This window comes from Lathamus discolor, chromosome 7 (genome assembly GCF_037157495.1).
Source record: "Lathamus discolor isolate bLatDis1 chromosome 7, bLatDis1.hap1, whole genome shotgun sequence".
Classification (NCBI taxonomy): domain Eukaryota; kingdom Metazoa; phylum Chordata; class Aves; order Psittaciformes; family Psittacidae; genus Lathamus; species Lathamus discolor.
This window is the reverse complement of record NC_088890.1, coordinates 9345155-9364568: the sequence shown is the minus strand read 5'-3', so window position 1 is coordinate 9364568 and position 19414 is coordinate 9345155. Positions and strand designations below refer to the sequence as shown.

At 45.3% G+C, this 19414-nt stretch overlaps 1 protein-coding gene across 3 annotated transcripts in view; it reads right to left on the bottom strand.

The window, feature by feature from the left end:
- The window catches only part of FLNB (filamin B), a 70855-nt gene that overhangs the window by 24343 nt on the left and 27098 nt on the right, over positions 1–19414 (bottom strand). For all 3 annotated transcript variants that reach the window (XM_065687706.1, XM_065687705.1, XM_065687704.1), the window contains exons 5-25: positions 17465–17583; positions 16642–16719; positions 15745–15907; positions 14260–14457; positions 12445–12582; positions 11186–11312; positions 10503–10639; positions 9935–10128; positions 9475–9588; positions 8800–8943; positions 8330–8453; positions 7913–8073; positions 7261–7351; positions 6847–7016; positions 4569–4686; positions 3561–3823; positions 2365–2962; positions 1969–2142; positions 1428–1590; positions 905–1065; positions 140–307 (exon numbers count right to left, since the gene is read on the bottom strand). In XM_065687706.1, the coding sequence (XP_065543778.1) occupies positions 140–307; positions 905–1065; positions 1428–1590; positions 1969–2142; positions 2365–2962; positions 3561–3823; positions 4569–4686; positions 6847–7016; positions 7261–7351; positions 7913–8073; positions 8330–8453; positions 8800–8943; positions 9475–9588; positions 9935–10128; positions 10503–10639; positions 11186–11312; positions 12445–12582; positions 14260–14457; positions 15745–15907; positions 16642–16719; positions 17465–17583 (3603 nt within the window). The remainder of the gene's footprint in view (positions 1–139; positions 308–904; positions 1066–1427; positions 1591–1968; positions 2143–2364; positions 2963–3560; positions 3824–4568; positions 4687–6846; positions 7017–7260; positions 7352–7912; positions 8074–8329; positions 8454–8799; positions 8944–9474; positions 9589–9934; positions 10129–10502; positions 10640–11185; positions 11313–12444; positions 12583–14259; positions 14458–15744; positions 15908–16641; positions 16720–17464; positions 17584–19414) is intronic.

Here is a 19414-nt window from a genome sequence, read left to right as displayed (position 1 = left end):
TACACACACCGGATGAACAGGAGCACAGCGAAATGCTCATTCAAGTGGTATCACCACCTTTGCAAGAAGGGCCTGGACCATGTTACCCACCCAAACACAGAGATGGCGGCACAGCTGGATGGAGGACTTCGGTTCTTACCTCTGGGCCCTGCCACCACCACCTCAAGGGGTGCTACTCCTGCCTTGCTGGCATCTACAGTGAAGGACTGTGGGATTTTGGCTCGAACAGCTGTTCCCAGACCTGGTCCTGCTATCTTCACCTTGCTGGGATCCACAACATCCTTCACAGGAACCTTGAAAGGGCTGCCTGGAAGTCAATGCAACGAGTGTTAAACACTACAGAGCTAACAGTTACAGGAAACCAAAGGTCTTTTCCCCTACTTTTCCCTGGGCTTCCTTATTATTATCCCTCAATCTCAGGCAGTAATGACAACCCCACAGTCTCCACACTACATCTCTGCTCCAGCAAAAGCCAGAAGTGTAATGATGGTGCTTCTACATATTCACTGTCTACTCAACAGTTCAGTTATTTGCCAAGGGTCAGCCTCCCTTTCCCTGTCTTACCATCTGTACCCACTCTTTTATTCCTCCCCTGCAAGTGCTACAGTCTCTTCCACAGGCTCTTCCACATCCACTTCTTTACAGGCTCTTCCACAGCCCCACAGAGGCTGTTTCAGAAACAAGAAGAGACTGCAGCCCTTCCTCAAAACTACCACACCACAGCACAAAGGGCTCCACTCTTCCCCCCCGGGTCTGAGGAACAAGTGCCACCTCCGTTTCTGCTGAAATTCCCAGGAAAGGCAGAAAGTCAAACCTCAACATCCCCCAACACAAGTGAGATGCAGCCAAGGCACCGAGTCCTTAGCCTTCGCTCTTCTGAAAGCCACTGAGCAAGAGCTCTTACCAGGAATATGCTCTCCCCCATATGTGATGTTAACATCGTAGTCTCCTGGAACGTAAGGAACATATTCCGCACTGCAGCTCCCATCCTTGTTATCTTTACAGCTAATTTTAGACTCTGAAGGTCCTTCAACAGTTATTCCAAGGCCACCAATTCCTGCCCCTCTGCAAGACAGAAACGCACACTGTTAGTATTACCTGCTTCTAACAGCAGCTTCGTAGCCTTTGCATGCTCTGACTGCATTTTCACCCTTATTGGAAAAGCAATAACCTGACTTCTGATGTCCAGCCTTCAGTGTGCTCTGCCATGCAAAGCCATTCAGCAGAACCTCACTCACATTTTCCTACAATTTCATTCTCAACCACTATTGACCCCTAATCTCTGCAGAGTGCTCAGTACACGATGAGGTATTGCACACAGGAATCAGGACACAGCTTGGTCTTGGTATTAATATTTGTACTGGGTTTAGCATCCTGCAATGCTCATTCCCTCAGATATTCCTTAAGGATCAAATAGGCCCAGTTACCTGGTGACAACCGAAAAGGCATTTGGCTGATTTGTGAAAGCTTCTTGAAGTCCAGGTCCTTGTGCTTTTACACGTGATGGATGGCAGCCCTCTGTCACGTTCACTCTGAAAGGACTGTTTGGCACAGGTACACCATCATATGTTACACTGACTGTGTGTGGTCCTGTTAAGAGGAGGAAAACACATTCTGAATTCTGTAAATATTCTCATCACTTAACATCACTTCTACAACATTCTACTGACTCAAATGTCAGTATACGGGTAAGAACTTCCTCCTGCATTTCACAATAGTTCACTAGTGCTTCATAACTGAGATGCCATCTACGCAACGTTCCTCTGAAGCCAAGTTACTGTAAAAGTCAATTCTTCAAGTTAAAATAGAGCTACTTTCTGCAGAACCAGCCCCTCCATTGGCAAAAATCTTGCCAAGACGCCAGCAAGTTACTGGCAGACCTCAGCAGTTTGCAAATGAAAGTGTCAGAAGAGCTGCTTGCTCTTGGTTTTCCCCTCTCAAGAAAACAAACCAAACCCCAGAGGTTACCCTTTTCGAACGGCGTGTACTCTACTGTATATATGCCATCAGCATTGTCTTGGATGAGACAGTCCGCGGGGGAGCCGGATGGGCTCGTGATCTGTGTCCTGATGTGATCACCACCAGCCTTGGTTAGAGGTCGAGCATCCACAGTGAACTCAGTTGTGGCTTCTCGGAAGACATCTGCAGGATACATTTTGAAGAGTCACTTCAAGAACTTCCAATGACAAAACATTTAGTGAACCATCATGATAAACAACTTGTTTGGGAACATAACGAAACACCCTCATCTGAGGGTCACCATGGGAACATGCAAGGCTATTACAGCTTTTATTGCTCAGAATACTCTGTGCAGGACAAAGGACCACAAGTGCTAAAAACTCTGATAACAACAGTTATTCTCACCTTTCCCTTCCACTCCTGGACCAAACACTTTAACTCTGCTGGTATCCACAGCTGGCTCCACCTTGACCCGGGCTGGGAATTTAGGCACTTGCTCTCCTCCGTATCTCATCTTGATCGTGTACATGCCAGCCGAGAGTGGCACGTACGTTACGACATAGGTCCCATCTTTGTTATCATCGATCTGGACCTCGGCTTTGGAACCAGTATCCGACACCATGTCCACCCACAGGTCCCCAGGACCTGCTTCTGTGCAGTCAACATTCAGCAGCCCTGCCTCACCTACTTTACCACGTTCCAGACCCGGGCCCGTGGCAATGACTTTGGAGACATCAAATGGCATTTCTATGTCTGCCTTAAATGGTGAACCAGGAATGTGAACTTCTTCAAAGAGGATGTTTACAAAATACTCTCCAGGCTTCGTGGGCAGGTATGAGACAGAGCAGGTTCCATCGCCATTGTCTGAGCATTCAATTTTAGCTTCACATGGGCCTTCTACTGTCAAACCCAAACCTCCAGTTCCTGCCCCTTTGGTATCTATGGTGAACTGGGCTGGTTTCCCAACAAGGCCCCCTCGAAGACCTGGACCGTGAGCTTTTACCTAGAAGAGAATATGCAGTTGAGCTAAACTTGCCTTTTCATGTTATTGCCAGCACACACTGCCTAGTCAGGCTTGTTTGTACGTAGGACTCAAATAACAAGCTCTCATAAACACTCTTATAAAACTCTTTTGCCACTCCTCCCAGTTCTACTATAAAGTTAGTATCTCTCGTCCAAAGACAAGATTCTAGGCAAGGATATTCATACTCTCACCATAACTGTTTTTATATAGCCACGGGATATAAAAGGTAGAAACGTTCAAATATTGGATGGCTGTAAACGTGTTTTTCTTGATTTCTCTTTCCTTAGAAAGAAGCATCTCAATTAATACAGTCGAGATGCTCATGAGGCCTACTTCTATCAAATTAGGAGCAATACTTGTATTTGCCACACTATGCAGGATGCTTGCAGGATTCTTAATTAGTTCAATGCTTTTTCAAATACAGTGTTACAGGAATGACTTCCATGAGTTATGGAACCTGCAAAAGAAATGACTCAGTGCTCTGAGTAAGGACATCCCTGGGTCTGGTTTGGCCAAAATAGCCCACAATCAGTTTTTATGTATCAGTTGCTGTTACAGCCCTAAACCATTCACTTACCTTGGAGGGGTCTGGAGGTAGTGTGGCCTCCACAGTATAGGGACTCCCTGGGATTGGGTTGCCATCATAACTCACATCCACCACATACAGTCCTTCTTCCCTTGGGATGTATTTCGCTGTGGTGCACTCCTTACCCAGAACCGGTTCCACCAAACATGGCACAGCCTTCCTCATGGGACTGGTAATATTAACATCCAGTTTACCCTGCCCACCAGCTCCTTTGGTGTCAATTACAAATTCCTGATCTTTCCCTACTTCCACTCCTGAAAAAGACAAAATGTGTATTACTACGTTAAGTACTCAACATCAGACAGTGCTTCAAGAAATCTCTCATACCACTGAGGGAGCAAGCACTGGCAAAGCCCTGCTCAGGCTGCATCCCTCTGCATGCAAAAGACCCCCAAACTGAGGGGGAAAAAAAACCCCAAACAAAACAGAAACAGTGAGTACTTTGCTTAGTTGGAGCTACAAAGCTACAGTGCTAAACAAGCCTGTAAGACACGGCCTGACAGTATCAGAGGCTCATTTCAGGAACGCAACAGTATTTCACAGCCATAAGCTCTTTCACTTTTAGAAAACAAAGAGACTGTGAATGAAATTCCGTGCTGCAGCAGTTACATGTATTTGAACAGCCATCTAGCACCAAGGAAACCAGGTTTCAGCAGCAGGTGCTCAGCCTGGTGAAGAATCCAGCTCTATTCACAAGAGACTAAACCTCAACCCATGCTTTATCCACACTGCTCTGTAATCTTTGCCCCTTCCCCCTAAAAAATACCCAAACAAAAAAACCCCAACCAACCCCCCAAAAAACTTAACTGAATTCAGTCCTTAAGAGGAACAGATAAGTCAGAGTGGCCAAGCTATAAAGTTGGAGCTGGATGATCCCAACTGTAGCAAGTTAAAGATTGTTTTGCCCACTTTTATTCCAGCAGGACATGCTGGCTATCGCCCACATTCAGGAGACACTTCAGCGGGAGGCTACGGGGCTTCTAGCCCAAAGGTACTTACTGTTTTCCAGTCCATTGACCTTAACTTTGCTTAGGTCTAGCGGAGCAGCAACGCCCACAGTGAAAGGGCTTTTAGGGATAGGATCGCCACCATAAGTTACCAAAACCTTCATTGGACCCTAGTTGGAGAATTTACAAGTTTAGCTCAGTTCCTCACTTCATGCAGATAGTACATACAACAGTACATAACCACTTCACCTAATCCATTGTAGCTGACCAAGGCCAAACTTACTGGTTTATGGACTCCCAAGCTCTCAGCCCTTCAAAGTATTAAATGCTTTCTAATGCAGGAAGAGAGAAGAAGACAGTTCTTTCCAACAGCTAATTAGACTATATTCAAGCTGCTTGGCAAAACCTTTGGCTCAGGCTGGCTCCCACCCTCCCGACGCTCAGACCAGTCAGCTGAATGAATGTCCCAGTTCTCCAGACCAGGTATCCCCTTCCACCACACAGAGAGGCCAGGCCAAAGCCAAGCCCACAAAGAGGCCATATTATTACAGCATCTGAAATACCAGGGGTTTAAGCTATACAAGTCAGAAAGATTAATGCTCTTGTGTATTTTGGCTGGAATACCACACAGCCATGGCAAGTTCCAGCCCCATGATGTGTGCTCCTTTTATTCTCTCCTACCGCAGTCCATATTTTAGCTATATTCACTGTTTGCTTACTTTTCGTTCTTGGCCGGTTCAGCTCCCAAGTGAAATAATCATGGATGGTTCACGCAAGCTAGTGAATAGCTTCCATGATTACCCTTGGTTGTTTTTAGAAAACACACACACGGGTAGCTGTAGCAACACCATGAGAGAGATAAGACTGAGTAAACAGCATTAAACCAAGGCTCCTCTGCTGCTGACACAGCCCCTCAGGAATTTAACTACCTAGTCTGTCCTCCCCCTACTCTGAAGAGTCGAGAGTCTTATTTACAAGCTACTGCTTATGAACCCAAGAAAGACAGGGTCCAGGAATGACCTACATGCTCACAGCCTGGAGGGACAACAAGGCTATTCTAATTACTGTGCAGTCTATTTCCATCTCCTCTTTTTAACCATTGCCTTCCTGCCACTGCTATCTGCGAACATCTCCTGTAAGTTCACAGCTCCTCCATGATCCACGGTACTCCTCCAGATGGGAGGACCAAGTGGAAAGCCTGGTTTAGGCATCCTGGCTTGCCTCAACACTGTTTTTCACACAATCTGTTACTGCTCACACACACAAGCATGGAGTTCAGATGACTTCAAGCCCTTCTGTGTACCAACTCTGACTGAACAAGCAAAAGCTTCTCCAAGCAGGCATGCCAGCCACATCCTGAGATCATGCAACTGCATGCTGAGATCATGCAACACGAGCTCTATGGTGCTTCCAAGAATGCTAATCCAGCATTATCAGTTAAATAATGCTGCAGTCCTCCATATCAGTCCACTTTTATACAGCTACAATCAAGGAAGCTGGTGCAGATGACTGACTAGCTCATGTGTTTGTTCAGCAGAGTAAGAGCAGCAAAATGCTTTCATCTTGGCACTACAGCCCCTACATCTTTAGAAATACATGAGATTTGTGCATTCTGGCATTTAAGGGCCCTCTACAAACACGCAAGCACAGCATAAGGAAAAACACTTCTAGTCATTAGCAGCTTCCTCTTTCAGATCTTAAACCGTGTTGCTAGGAAGCATCTTTGAACAAAAAGAGTTAGACTGAATTAATTTCCAGCCCAAGGGCAAACCTAAAATACAGGCAAATACTTTGATGCAGTTAATCTGCAGCCCAGCTTCCTTCCTCAGCACCAACTCCTTCACCTTCCTTCTGGGGAGCTGCTGTACCATCACCCAAACCCTGTGCTTTTTGTCCCTGCTCGGGTTTACACCACAGCTCCTTTGACAACAGCAGCTTGCTGAGGGGCAGCACACCACAGCTCAGACTTTGCAGGATCACAGCAGCCCAGAACAGCTGGTACAGCAGCCAGCTCCATTTTGGACCTCAGGAAGATTCACCACCTCTCCTCTTCAACTGATAAGGTATGGAATGACAACATGAGCTGTTTGCTACTGCTTCAATATCTCACTTGTTCCCAGAATATAAAACAGCAACAAGCTGTCAATAACTACATTAAAAAACTGCATTACTGCTTTCCAATCCCAATTGTCCCGCAGGCTTTAGGGGACAGGACACCCTGGCAAGGTTTATCTGCTTGTTCCTCTGCGCATAAATACCAGGGAGGAAGGTCACAGCACTATGGCAATATAAGCCATTCACTCTTCTGTTCCTACAGAAGTCAAACCTACCTGCTGTATTGGAGTGTACCTAACAGTGTGGGAATAGTCATAGTTATCAATGATGTCCAGATCTGCCACTGCCTCTCCCGGCACCAGGCTGCTGAACTGCACATCCAGCGGCGCTTTTCCAGCTCCTTTGGTGAACACAGTGAAGTGCGTTGGCTTGCCATTTTCCACACCTGAGGAAAAATGTTAATTCTAATTTATGCAGAACTCGCACACAGAAACTCTTCCCAAGAACATTTGGTACCTATAAAGCCCAGTCAAGCAAAGTGCCAAGAGAATGGAGTTGTTTCTAGTCGCCTGGCACCCCACCCTGCTGCATCCAGGACTGCATCACTGCATCCCAGCAATGCTCATCCAGGCAGTGACTACCCCACAAAAGGTCCAGCACTGGCCGCACCATCCTAAACAAGCTCTCACCAGTTTTGCTCAGACCAGGTCCTTCAGCTTTCACTTTGCTGGCATCATGCGAGGGGTCCACTTTCACTCTGAATGGGCTGGCAGGAATTTCCTGCAACAAATACACATCTATAAACATAACAACTCTTTACTAGCCAAAAAACAGACAGATAAATCATTTTAAAACACTGTTGCTATAACTCCAGCACCAACTTGAGTAAACTTTCACCCCATTTAAGCATTCTGTTTTGCCTGAGTAGTATCACTCAGAGTCTAGGGCAAAGTTAACAGCTGGACAGTTTGCAAGGGCCTCTTCCTCCCCCCTTTTTTTTTAACAAAGAAAACTTATTTTTACTGCCATGTTCCTTGGGGAGTCACTTAAGTTTTCTATCCTTTAGAAAGCAGCTTTGCCCCGTCACTGAGACCACACTCATTATGCCAACCCAACATATCACATGCTTGAACTCCAGTTTCTCCATCCAAGCCCTCTCATTTGTGTACCTTCAAGTATTACAAAAGTGCTTTTGGAACCAGTGACCAAAGTGCACATGAGCTGAAATGGAAGGAGCCAGCTGCAAATTGCCACATCCAGCTGTTAACTGGCACATGCTCATTGATCAAAGAGCAGATAAACACTCTAAAACCATCAGGCCATAAAATGAAGATGACAAACCTCTCCTGCAAAAAGCACTTTAATAGTGTAGCGCCCAGCGGCAGGTGGTGCGTACTTCACTGTGAACGTATCATTAGCATTGTGGATGATGTCAAAATCTATGTCTTCCTCTTCATCACTGACCACACGAGCATCACACTTAATTCCAACACTGACGTCACCTAGGAAGAGCAAATGGAGGTTATGCTACTGGACAGTACAGACATTCCTAGCCAAACAGCCAGCACATTCTCATTTCCAGTAGTTGTTCAAGTGCCCATGTTAACTGATGTAACAGATCACATCACAATTCATTGCAATGTTCTGCTTACCATGTTTTTCCATGAAACAAGGAAAACCAGCATGAAACAGTACATAAACCCCTCCTTGCATGACCGGTGGTTCAGATACCACAGCAACAGCACAGCCTGCCTTTACCTTCTCCTGCATCTGTGCAGTCAACAGTGAAGTGAGTTGGCTCATTTGCTTTCAGGCCAGTTCTCTCCACGCCAGGTCCAAACACTTTCACTTTCTGAGGATGGCTCCCTTGACCTATAAGGACCTACATGGATTCACAAGGGTCAGAATCACACATCTGTGTCATCTTTGCGATCACAGTCAAGTCAGAGCATTGCTTGGACAGAGGCTATAGAAAACTGTGCCAAGGTAAGAGTGAATTGCCCCGATTCCCCCAGGCTGCAGCTTGACTGACAGGAGACCTCTGAAATGTGAGCTTGTAAAAACAGAAAGCTTTTTTCAAGTGGACAAATTCCTAAAAAATAGGAGCAGAAGGACACACCTCCTTGAAGTTCACTGAAGGGTTTTATCATCCTGCTTGTAATAAGAAGTAGTTGTGAGCATGAATGTCCTACTTAGCAAGAACTAGTAACAGCCATCTCTGTACTTACCCTGAAGGGACTATTGGGAACGTTGGCTCCTCCCCAGACAACAGAAATTGTATGTTTGATTGGTTTAACTGGCACATAGGAACAGGCGAAAACACCATCAGGCTTGCCCTTTATCTGGATATCGATAGGGTTTCCTTCTCCATCCTAAAAAGCAGTAAAACAGAGGGTTCTGGTACTTTAAAAATGTTTATAATATTTAAACAGCCCAAGACTGTTCCAAAATGTGGTGCTGGGATTTCTTTTTTCCCAGAACTGCAGCTCAGAAATACTGAAGGAACATGCAAATCACACTCCTGTTAGATGAGGAAGACTTACACTTGCTCATTCCTAACACCATGCTACAACACATATTTCAACAAGCTTGCCTGAAATTCACAGACTCAAAGACACTTTGGGTGCTTCCAAATGACAGCTCCAGGAAATTACACCTTGCTTTGCTGAGGAGATTCCAAGTAAGGAAGCAAAGCCATGTATTTCACATGCCACAGAGAAGTCACCTTGTCTTGAGTTAGGTTTGTTGCCTGACTACATTACACAGATCAAAGCACAGAGCTTTGAGAGAATTACACATGCCCAGAATTAAGTGGTGTGTGAGCAGAAATACTTAAGGCATTTTTCTCAACAGTATTAAAGCCCTTTTGCTGAAGTTTCACACGGCTGCCTTTGGCTTCTTACCTGTGCATACATCTTCAGAGGTGCTTTCCCAGCATCCTTGGTTTCAACTGTGAACTCAGCAGGATTGTTCACTATACAGCCAGTCCTCTCCAAGCCCGGGCCATAAGCCTTCACCTAAAAAAACCATCCCAGGAGTCTTAGCTTGCAGTTCAGAAAGAGAAGTAAAACTAAGCAATTTATTTCTAAATACCTTCCCCTTCCCACAAGACCCAGGAAGCATGGGATACAAGTAGAGGCTAGTGTGAAAGCTGAGAATTTGGACTAATTCAGCAAGTCTTCATTACATTAAATCAAAACCACAACAGTGTTATTAGAAAAAGGTGAATAATATCTGTCTGGAGCATGGCAAATTCAGAGCTTTAAGCAGAAGCAGCTTAAGTAGCAAGCCGTTTACCAGAAGCCTTCAGAAATATCTCTACTGTAGTTATATCACAGGGGTGAACTCTTTCTTATACACCACCTTATCTGGGTTGAAGTCTCCTGAAGCTGGTCGGATGAAGGCCATGTAAGGGCTGTCTTTTATGTCCTCGTCATCACACATGATGTGCACAGCATATTCACCAGGCTCTTTGGGCCAATACTTCACATCACATGAGCCATCGTTCTTGTCATCACACTCAATTTTAGCCTGAGAAGGGCCTTCTATAGCGAAGCCTGAAAAAATAACAAGTAGGTTCCTCATGTTAGGTTTGTGTGGCTGTTAATCTAACACCACTTCCCCAAACTGATTTTGACTAGCATTAATGACAACAGATTCTCTCTGTCACCCTTCTTCAGCCATATAGGAGACAATCCATCGTTCCCTTTTGGATATCATCCCACAAAACCATAGCTTTACACCCCCTATCACAAACGTTCCTGTCTCTAGGACTTGCCTTTGATACTCTGATATAAGTTTGTGTCTAGACCAAAAGTCTTACAGACATGTTTGGGGTTTTTTACTGCTGGGAAATCTATTGTTTCTCATGAGTTCATTGCTAGCATTGCAGTTCATAAATATTTCAGGCAAACTAAGTAAAGAAACATACCAAGAGAGCCAACTTCTGTGCCAATGGACTCTACCACAAAATCAGCTGATTTGCCCACAACACCTTCATGCAATCCTGGTCCCCAAGCTCGCACTTTCTGAGGACCTGCTTCATGACCCACTTGAACTTCAAAGGGGCTACAAGAGAAAAGCAAAGCATGGGATTAGAAATAAGGACAAATACAGCATCCAGGCTTTTCCCCAGGCATTTTAATGAGGCTTTACATTGGATTTTCCAAATTAATAGATGCTATTGTGTGGTGGCACAGTGCCCAGCAGACTCTCTAGCAGAGAGGTCATCCAACACATCACGTACTTCCATCTTGCACCACAAATCCTGAGTGTCAAATACTTGGTCTGCACTGCATGCTGTAGCCCTGGACACTGAAATAACAGATCCCTTCAAAAACTCATAGCAAAGTCCAAGCTGCATAATCCACCAAGTTTTATTGGGTTTTGTATTCATCATTTGGGTTTAGCAAGACTGATGCAAATCACCCTTCAAAGCTTTCTCAATATAAGCTGCTACAGCCCTCAGACAGGCTGTAGATAAACTTTCAAAGCAACTGCTTGCCACTAACTTGTCCCCCAGAGTTTCTTCAAAGGTCAGCATTGTTTTAAAAGCACACTAACTACATACCCCATCAAAGAGCACAAAACTCAAAAAGGCTTCTTCCAACTCACCTTTTTGGGATGTTGTGCCCACCCCATGTAATCATGACAACGTACTTCCCTGGGGTAGATGGATAATACTCAAACGCATATACACCATCCATAAAGCCTTTTTGTTTCACCAGCTCCTCCAAGCCCTCTGTTGAAAGATCAGTTCAGCATTAAACTTAACAGCTTCCATCCTGCTTTCAATTACTGAGACAAGCTCATGTTTTCTAGTATTTATTTTAGCTTGCAAGACTAAATTTCTTCCACCAAAAAAAAGAGAAAAGGTCAGGTTATATGGGAAGTTAGTTCTAGTTGCCCTCTAGGACAAAGACAGCAAACACTTCCAGAAGAAATACAGCAGAAGGTATTTTAACTTACCAGACTTAATAGATTCCCTTGTGTTTTATTTTCTTAGTCTGCAGTATGATGCATGTCATATGTTAAAACAAAAAAGCTTAACATTTGTCAGACTTTGCAACCACAAGTATGCAGGGAATGCCTACTTTTCATTTTCTTCAAGATGAAGAATTTAGGGAGAAAAGCTTAATACACTAAAATTTACATCGATACGTCTGTTGCTTTTTTTCCCCCCTTAACGGCATTAAGCCACACAGTCAGAGCACTGTGTGTGGAGGAGGTGAAGGCAATACAATGCACCTTTTAATGCTGTCTCAGCCGGGGGGAGGTGACTGGCTCACAAGTACAACACCAGCACAGCAGCTCCCCAAGAGCAGCAACACGGCCACCACTGGTGGCGGCCTCAGAAGCCAGCATCCACCAGTGCTCCCATCACCCCAGCCTGCCTAAGCCCGGGTAGAGAGCCACATCCAGAGCTCTTGACACAGCAAACAACTTGGGAAAGGAGCCTTATAGAAGGTCTGAATGTCAGCCTACCCTGCTTCTGAGCCCAAGCATCCAGTGCAGCCAGAAGTGCTGCTCTGAGACACTCCCAGCTTTATGAGAGCAGGATTTTCACCCTGCCAAAAACCTGGAACATGACTTACTCCTATGGATCAGATGAAGAAACAACGCAAATGCATGCAGCTTGGAAGCCACGGCACGCAAAGGTGTGGATTTTCTCATTTTTGCTAACCAATGTGCACTAAGACCTAAACCAAACCTTCACATTAAGCACAAAGTATCCAAAATTTGGCTTCTCATGGTGATACAAATCCCATCGGTTCCATCAGGTCATTATATCCTTGCTGCTCTTCCTATTTGCAATCTCCACTTCCCCCCTTCTCCAAAACACATCTTCAGCACAAATTCACCCCAACACTTACTCGGTCCCTTTATAGTCACCGCAAGATCTCCACTCCCTGCTGCTCTGGTATCAACCTTGAAGTCAGCAGTTTCCCTCATGCGGACGCCCTTGGGCTGCAGACCTCTGCCAGTGGCACGACATGCGTTTGGATTGCAGGCTGCAAGGGAATTTCAGACATTAATACTGTCTTTCACTCTCAACATACACGTAGCGTAGCCAGCCTGGAACAACCTTTAGATTAGTGTTGACTCAGGACAACCACAGCTTAGCTTTCAGCACAAGTTTTAGTGTTATAACACTTAAGGCAGACAGTGAGGAGTCTGCACAGCCATTGTCTATGTCCCATGGCTTTTGGGCAGTAGATGCAATCAGGCAATACTGACCCCCTGCGAGGGCCATCTTTTAGAATTAAAACAAATTCTGAAGCACTGTTGTTTTCCAATTTGATGCCCGTTTTACGTGGCTATCACATACAGATATTCACCATACTAGGCACAATCTTCTTGACACCTTTTGCATTGGGAGGCACACTGCAGAATGGGGTGAAGCTTCCCTTTGCAGATAAGCCCCTGTGAACCATATTATTGTGTTCTTTTGGAAGCATGTGCCTGGAATAACTGCTATCAGTACAGCAGAGTTCTACATGTGTTTTGTCAAGTGATGTCACATCAAAACCCCTCCTTGTTGCAGCTCACACTTTCAGAAGCAAAGCCATTAGGCCTTCTGCAGACCGAAGCAGCCATGGGCAGGGGCAGTAGGTTACATATGGCTGAACTGGAGCTTATTCTTGACCTCTTTACTCCACGTGCTTCCCTAGGCTTGCAGAGTGGCTACATAAATAAGAACATGCACTTATGAACAGTTTTTGTTACACAATCCCAGCTATCACGGGGTCTTCAACTCCAGAAACCTGAAGGGTTTGAAGAGACTTACAAATAATGACAGCTTCCCAGCAGTGTAAACCCAACATGCATTTCCCCACAATACACCATGCTTACAGCAGGAACACAAGTCTGCCAAGCTGCTCATTAGGTTTTCACTCATTTCAATAGCTTACAAGTTTCATCCTCACCCCTGTAGCAGCCAGCATCACTCCACATCCTACACTGGATGGTGTAAGCAAAGATCACATGCCATCTGCTAGCTCTGAAAACTCAGTGGGGCATACAGGAGCGTGCCCAGTGTGGGGTGGGAACAGCTCACAGGGCCCTTGCACAACTGTGTCAGGCAGCTTGTGGTTAAGCCAGTTTCTCTGACTGGGACATACACCACTTGCAACTTTCTTCCCCAACCCCAACAAAAAACAAAAGCCGTTTTGGCCAGGACAAGCTGAAGGCTAGAAGCTTACAGAAAGCACAAGTGACGAAGCATCCTGCACACCTCTTACCAACTATGAAGCCATTAGCAGTGAAGTCCAAAATTCCACAAATGGAGGGTAGCTCAGGAGAGATGAGCAGAGATCTAAAAGCATAGGAGCACGTAAGGATGGAACAGAAAGCAAGTTAGGTGTCAGTTAAGGAGGAAAACAGTAAATACAGTCATTTGAGGAACAAAGGTGGAAAATAGCAAGACATGGCACAGCTGCATAAAACACTTCAAAAAAAATAAGGGCAGCTTAATCGGAGGTCTAGGCAGAAAGGAAACTCTAGCAACAAAAGCTGTATTACTGTTAGAGAGCACTGTTTTGCCTGTGAATACCCAGGCGACTCACTGAATCAGGTCAAGGATGTTGAAAAGCACAGAGAATGCCCCAGGCAAAACCAAGCATATTCTGTGATCACACCCAAGGAGAAAAGTGACCCTCTACATTTAGGTGCATTTTTAAAAAGCATACCCTCTCCAACGAGAACAGTGCAAGGAGTTTTGGGAATTGCCTCCCCAGCAAAAGTCACTTTGACAATGTGAGGACCAGCTTGAACAGGTTTGTAGGTGCAACGGTAGACTTGGTTGCCTTTGTCTTCTGTTGCAACTTCAGCAAGGCTTCTCCCCTGAGGATCCTCCACTTCCACGTTCACGTCACCCACACCAGCACCTGCAAAGGAAATAAGCCTGGCTGAGCCTTGTCTTCCCCACAGCACCACACACAGCCTTTAGGATCACAGCCAGCTCTCTGTGCTCGGCCAGCCATCCTCTGCTACCATTTCTAGGCATAGCCTAAATGTGCAGCTTCTGCTGACAGCAACCAGACATTCAAGTGGGGAGGGGGCAAGACAGGATACAGGCATCTCCATGAAGCTATCAAACTGACAGGGCTCTGCTGCTCCAGACACAGGGTTTCACAACAGTATTACAATACTGAATACACACACAACCTGGTTTATCCTATTGCTACCACCCTGCAGCACCTCTGTCACACACTAGCCCACAACTTTACCAGTCAATTCAACTTTTCAAGCTTTAAAGGAGTTTAGGTGAAGAGCTTGGGCAATGTGCATGATGGTCTGGACAAGGATCCTTCTCTGCCGGACTATACACATTCACTTTTGTGGCACCTGCTTCTCTCACATTTTATTCAACCCATCATGCAGCAGAAACAGTTTTCCAGACACTTCCAGAGGTCAGACATGTCTTTACATGATTCAGACCACTCCCTCTCCCAATTAGAGGCTGAACATAACACTTCCCCTCACTGTAACCACATTTCATTTTATTTCCAAGCACCCTTAGGCAGAAGGCAATTTAAAATAAGCTACTCAGCATATTTTGGTGTTTAAATACTTCAAGTAACTGCCCTAAATAGTTTCACATTGTTCGAAATGAGTTAGCATTTGTAGCATCTTATTGACTCATTCCTCTAGGCTACAGCATTGGCCTAATAACAGGCATCAAGTCACATGATGGAGATGCCCTAATGAAGATAGTAGCCCTCTAATAATTACAATAGAGGTTGACACCAGTTTGTCATTGCAGTATGAACTCAAGGTAGCACTGTGGCCGGTTCTTTCGTAGAGCTAAATACAGAATGCATGAGGCATTTACAGTTTACTCACAGTTCATCCTTCAGAGGTGGGAATTTCACATTCCTGTTTAAAATGAGTTTGGGGAAGAAACCAGCCAGGAACTTGCCTGCTGCCATTCAGCAAGTGCATGGCAAATTTCTGGGTAATGCTTAGCACCTTCTTGCCCCAGCTCAGCTCCATACTTCAAATGTTTCATACAAAGCTGAAGTCTCCAGAGCAGCCTGGCTGTTATTTCACCTCTGAACTTGATGAGGCTGCAAATACTCATCCACTTTTCAGTTTGTTTATTCCTCCCAGACTTAGGTTCTCCTCACGTTTGAGGAAGCTGCATGATTTCAGCACTAGTTCATCCTGCTTACCTGCTGTGTAGAGGTCAAAGTAGGTAGGCTTGTTGGCAATGTTCCCTGTCGCCTCCAGTCCTGGCCCCTTTGCTGTTACTTTGCTCGCATCTCCCTGGGCTTTGTCAACATTCACTTCAAACGGGCTCTTGGAGATGTGCTGCCCAGCAAACAGGACTGAAACCTAAAGACAGATAGTGTCAGCTCTGACCCACTGGACGGAGGCAGAACTCTGTGTCACTGCCCCATAGCCAAGCAGGGGCTCAAACATCTGCCTTCCTAGCACAGAGTCTATGCCTCAGACCATTCATCCCACAACCTTCATCCTGTCCATGCAGCAGAACTGATGGCCAGCTCCTTGAAGCGGTGATGCTTGAATCTGGATGCGCCAGTAAGAGGCAGATCACCATCCAGAGAGGAAGTGGCAGCAGAAGTTGCATTTATCTTTTCAAGCTGGCTATGGGACCAGCCACTTGGGCCAGTGCCAAGCAATGGGATCACCCATAAACCTGCTTCTGCAGGCATCCTGGGACAGAGCTGTGTGGGGAACCTTCTCTGCACAGCCCCTATGGTGTACAGTATCATGAATAAAGAAACACCTTATAGAAACAACCTGGTACTTTCCTCTGTGTTTCTGTGACAACTCATAAAACTGGCTTAATGAGCTGCAGGAAATGGCCCCATGTGAGTGGAGAGTCAGCTGCAGCACCTGACACCCAAACACCCCCCCTTTCCCCTTGAGAAGGGGGCAGACTGATAGCCTAGACGGAGAATCAAGGCCACGCCAGGTTACGTTTCTTCAGGATGCCCCAAGTGACTTACGCTGCCAGCACGGAGGCAGCCCTCAGGGGCTCATGTTAACAACCAGAAGAGGAGCACATTTAGCAAGAGATTACTGGCTACTGACGCACAACCCACCTTGTGAGGTCCAGTAACCCTTGGCACATACTGAACTGAATAGGTCTTGTTTTTGTCACTGGACGGTGTTATCTTCGCCTAGGAGAGAAAACACATGCACCATTGAGCTGTGCCTACACACACCAACCTAAGACTTCTCTGGGTAGCACTTGATATTGTGAACTATTTCCAGAGTCAGACTTGTTGCTGTGAGAGCAGGGATCCTTGCTACCTCCTCTTCTCATATGGAAAAACCCCACTGGTTTTATTATTTCATGAGACGAAGCAAGCTACCTTCTCCTCCCCACCCCCCCAACCCCCAGCCCTTTTCCTTGCTGTTAATTGCTTTACTAAGGCAAGCCAGAACTGAGGAGACGTGAAGTCCAACATACAGCTGTATTTTTCTGGAATGCTGTAACATGATCAAGTGGAGCACTTGGATGAGAAGTTTCTATAAACATTAAAACCAACATTTTAACTCAAAATGATTCATGGCATCTAAATAGCTGCTTTAGCCATTCTTGCAGAATGAGTAAGGGCAGACAGTGATTTAGTGATGTATGTTATCTAAAAACATAGACACTTGGCTAGTCAAGCTAAAGCACTGCAACTACCGGACATTGGAGTTGTGTTGCTTAATTGCAGATAGTGACATTTTCTTCAAGTTCATCCAGTAAGGCAATTATGAGGAAAATCTTCAGGCTTGCACTTTTGATAGATAGTATTTTGCAATTTCCTTTTTCTTATCTGCTAAGACCTCACTTGTGAAAGACGAAGGTTACTGAAAAAACTTCAGCATTCAGACCAGCTTTACTTTTCCACACCAAATATTCACCAAACATACCTCTTCTCTGTTTCCTTCCGGATCCTCTATGAAGACCATCAGGTCTCCCTGACCAGCACTGATGGTATCAACTGTGAAGATGGCAGGCTGCTTCACCATGTTCCCATGAGGCTCAATCCCTGTGAGACAGACACAGAGCTGTACATTAGCTGCTGCTACAAGACCCAAAAGGCAGTTTGGAGGCTACCTGCAAGCTGTCCAATCCGTTCTCTCACATAAGCCCCCAGCATCAGCTTCCCCAGGCCTCTTCACCAGCTGCCCGGAGCATCACATTCACAATCATCCCTACTTTTACAGTATCAGCATTTGTAAAAATTGGTTGAATCCCAGTGGCTCAACCCATCTTTCATCTGGTTTCAGGTGAAAGCAAGTTACTGGGTTTGCCTGAGCAATGTATGGAGGGTCCACTCCACAGCTTGTGAGTGCCCAACTGACACTGAGAGGGCTATGTGCAGTAGGAGTTGCTCTCTTTCACACAGCTAAATGCTGCAATGGTCCTGCACTACTGGAAGGGCAGGTAAGGATGGCAGGAGACAAATTTTGGGAAGCCTTTTGGTAAAGCTGCTACCCTAGAGCCAAGGGTGAAAATTTTTTCAAAGCAAGACTGTTCTTACCTATACTGTCCCATTTTACTCCACTTTCAGAACTCAGCTGTGCAGACATTGCTCAGATTTATTGTTCTTTGAAAGCTGCTCAAACAACCTTGCCAGAGTGAACACTGTACAAATGGCACGCAGGAACCTCTTTAAACCATAAAAATCCTGCAATTCTGTGCCACTTCCACTTCACTTTTAATCAGTGTTTCCTTATTCCTCAGCACAGGGCCTGCTACAGCAAACACTTACCAGCAGGATTTCATCATCTCCCTACACGTAGCCCCAGGTTATGACACCTGTCATGATGGTGTCAGACTGCGTGGGTGGAAGAACTTCCCAAAGTTACTGGTTCCAGACTAGCCCAAACACATATACCCTTCCTTCCAAGGCAATTACTTGCTGGCTTATTCATAAAACCGTGGGCACTGCTGCTCCATCGTACAATTAGTGGAAAGTGCAACGTCTGATAGATTATAAAGGAAGTGGTTGTGAACAACAGAATTCCTGAACTTGTTTATCTTCAGAAAACAATAACTTGAGAGCAATGCAAGGAAGATCATGTTTTTACTAGGAAATCTGAGCATTTTGATAAGGTGTTAACAATTGACATATTCATTCTTTCAAACTAAGCCCTAGATTATCATCTAGTTTAAACAGCTATAAATTCACTCTGTATCTTCAGTCCACCACACAAGCATTAGGATATGGTATTTGAGTTCAGTATCCCTCTTTCTGCAAGCACAACAAGAAGGATAGCGTATCCTCAGCAGACAGCTTCAGCCAGGACAGCATTAGTCACAGCACTTTCCTATCCTACATTGCACCTTCTGGATTTCACTCTTTTATCAGAGATCTGCTTTGGTAGTTAAATGAAAACTCATAGTGCACCAGAGAGGATCTGCAGGATTCTGTACAGCACCTCTGCAAGCTCACTTCACATCAGGTCTACACACAGCACCCCTCAGAGTAAACCACCACAGTGTCCAGCGTCTTGTGTTACCAGTAAGACTCATGATGGGAAGTTACGAGCAACTTACATGGAAAAACAACAATAACCAATGCTAAGACTGACCCGCTTCACACTTGACAGTCATCTTTCTCTGGAAGCATGAAGACCAGTTACTCATTTGTCCAAAAGACCCTGCCCAGTATGGTAGTGAGCCCTTGCTGCTGGAGTCACCTTTCAGTTCTGACGTATGGTAGCAGTCAGAACTGTCAATTATATTTAGTGACCCTGTTTTGGCAATTAACATTGAGAAAACGCCCATTTTTCAAGAAGAGTTGCTCCCCCTTCGTAATTTACATATACAATGGCTCCAGAGCACTGTATGCATGGAAGCAGATGACAAAGTAA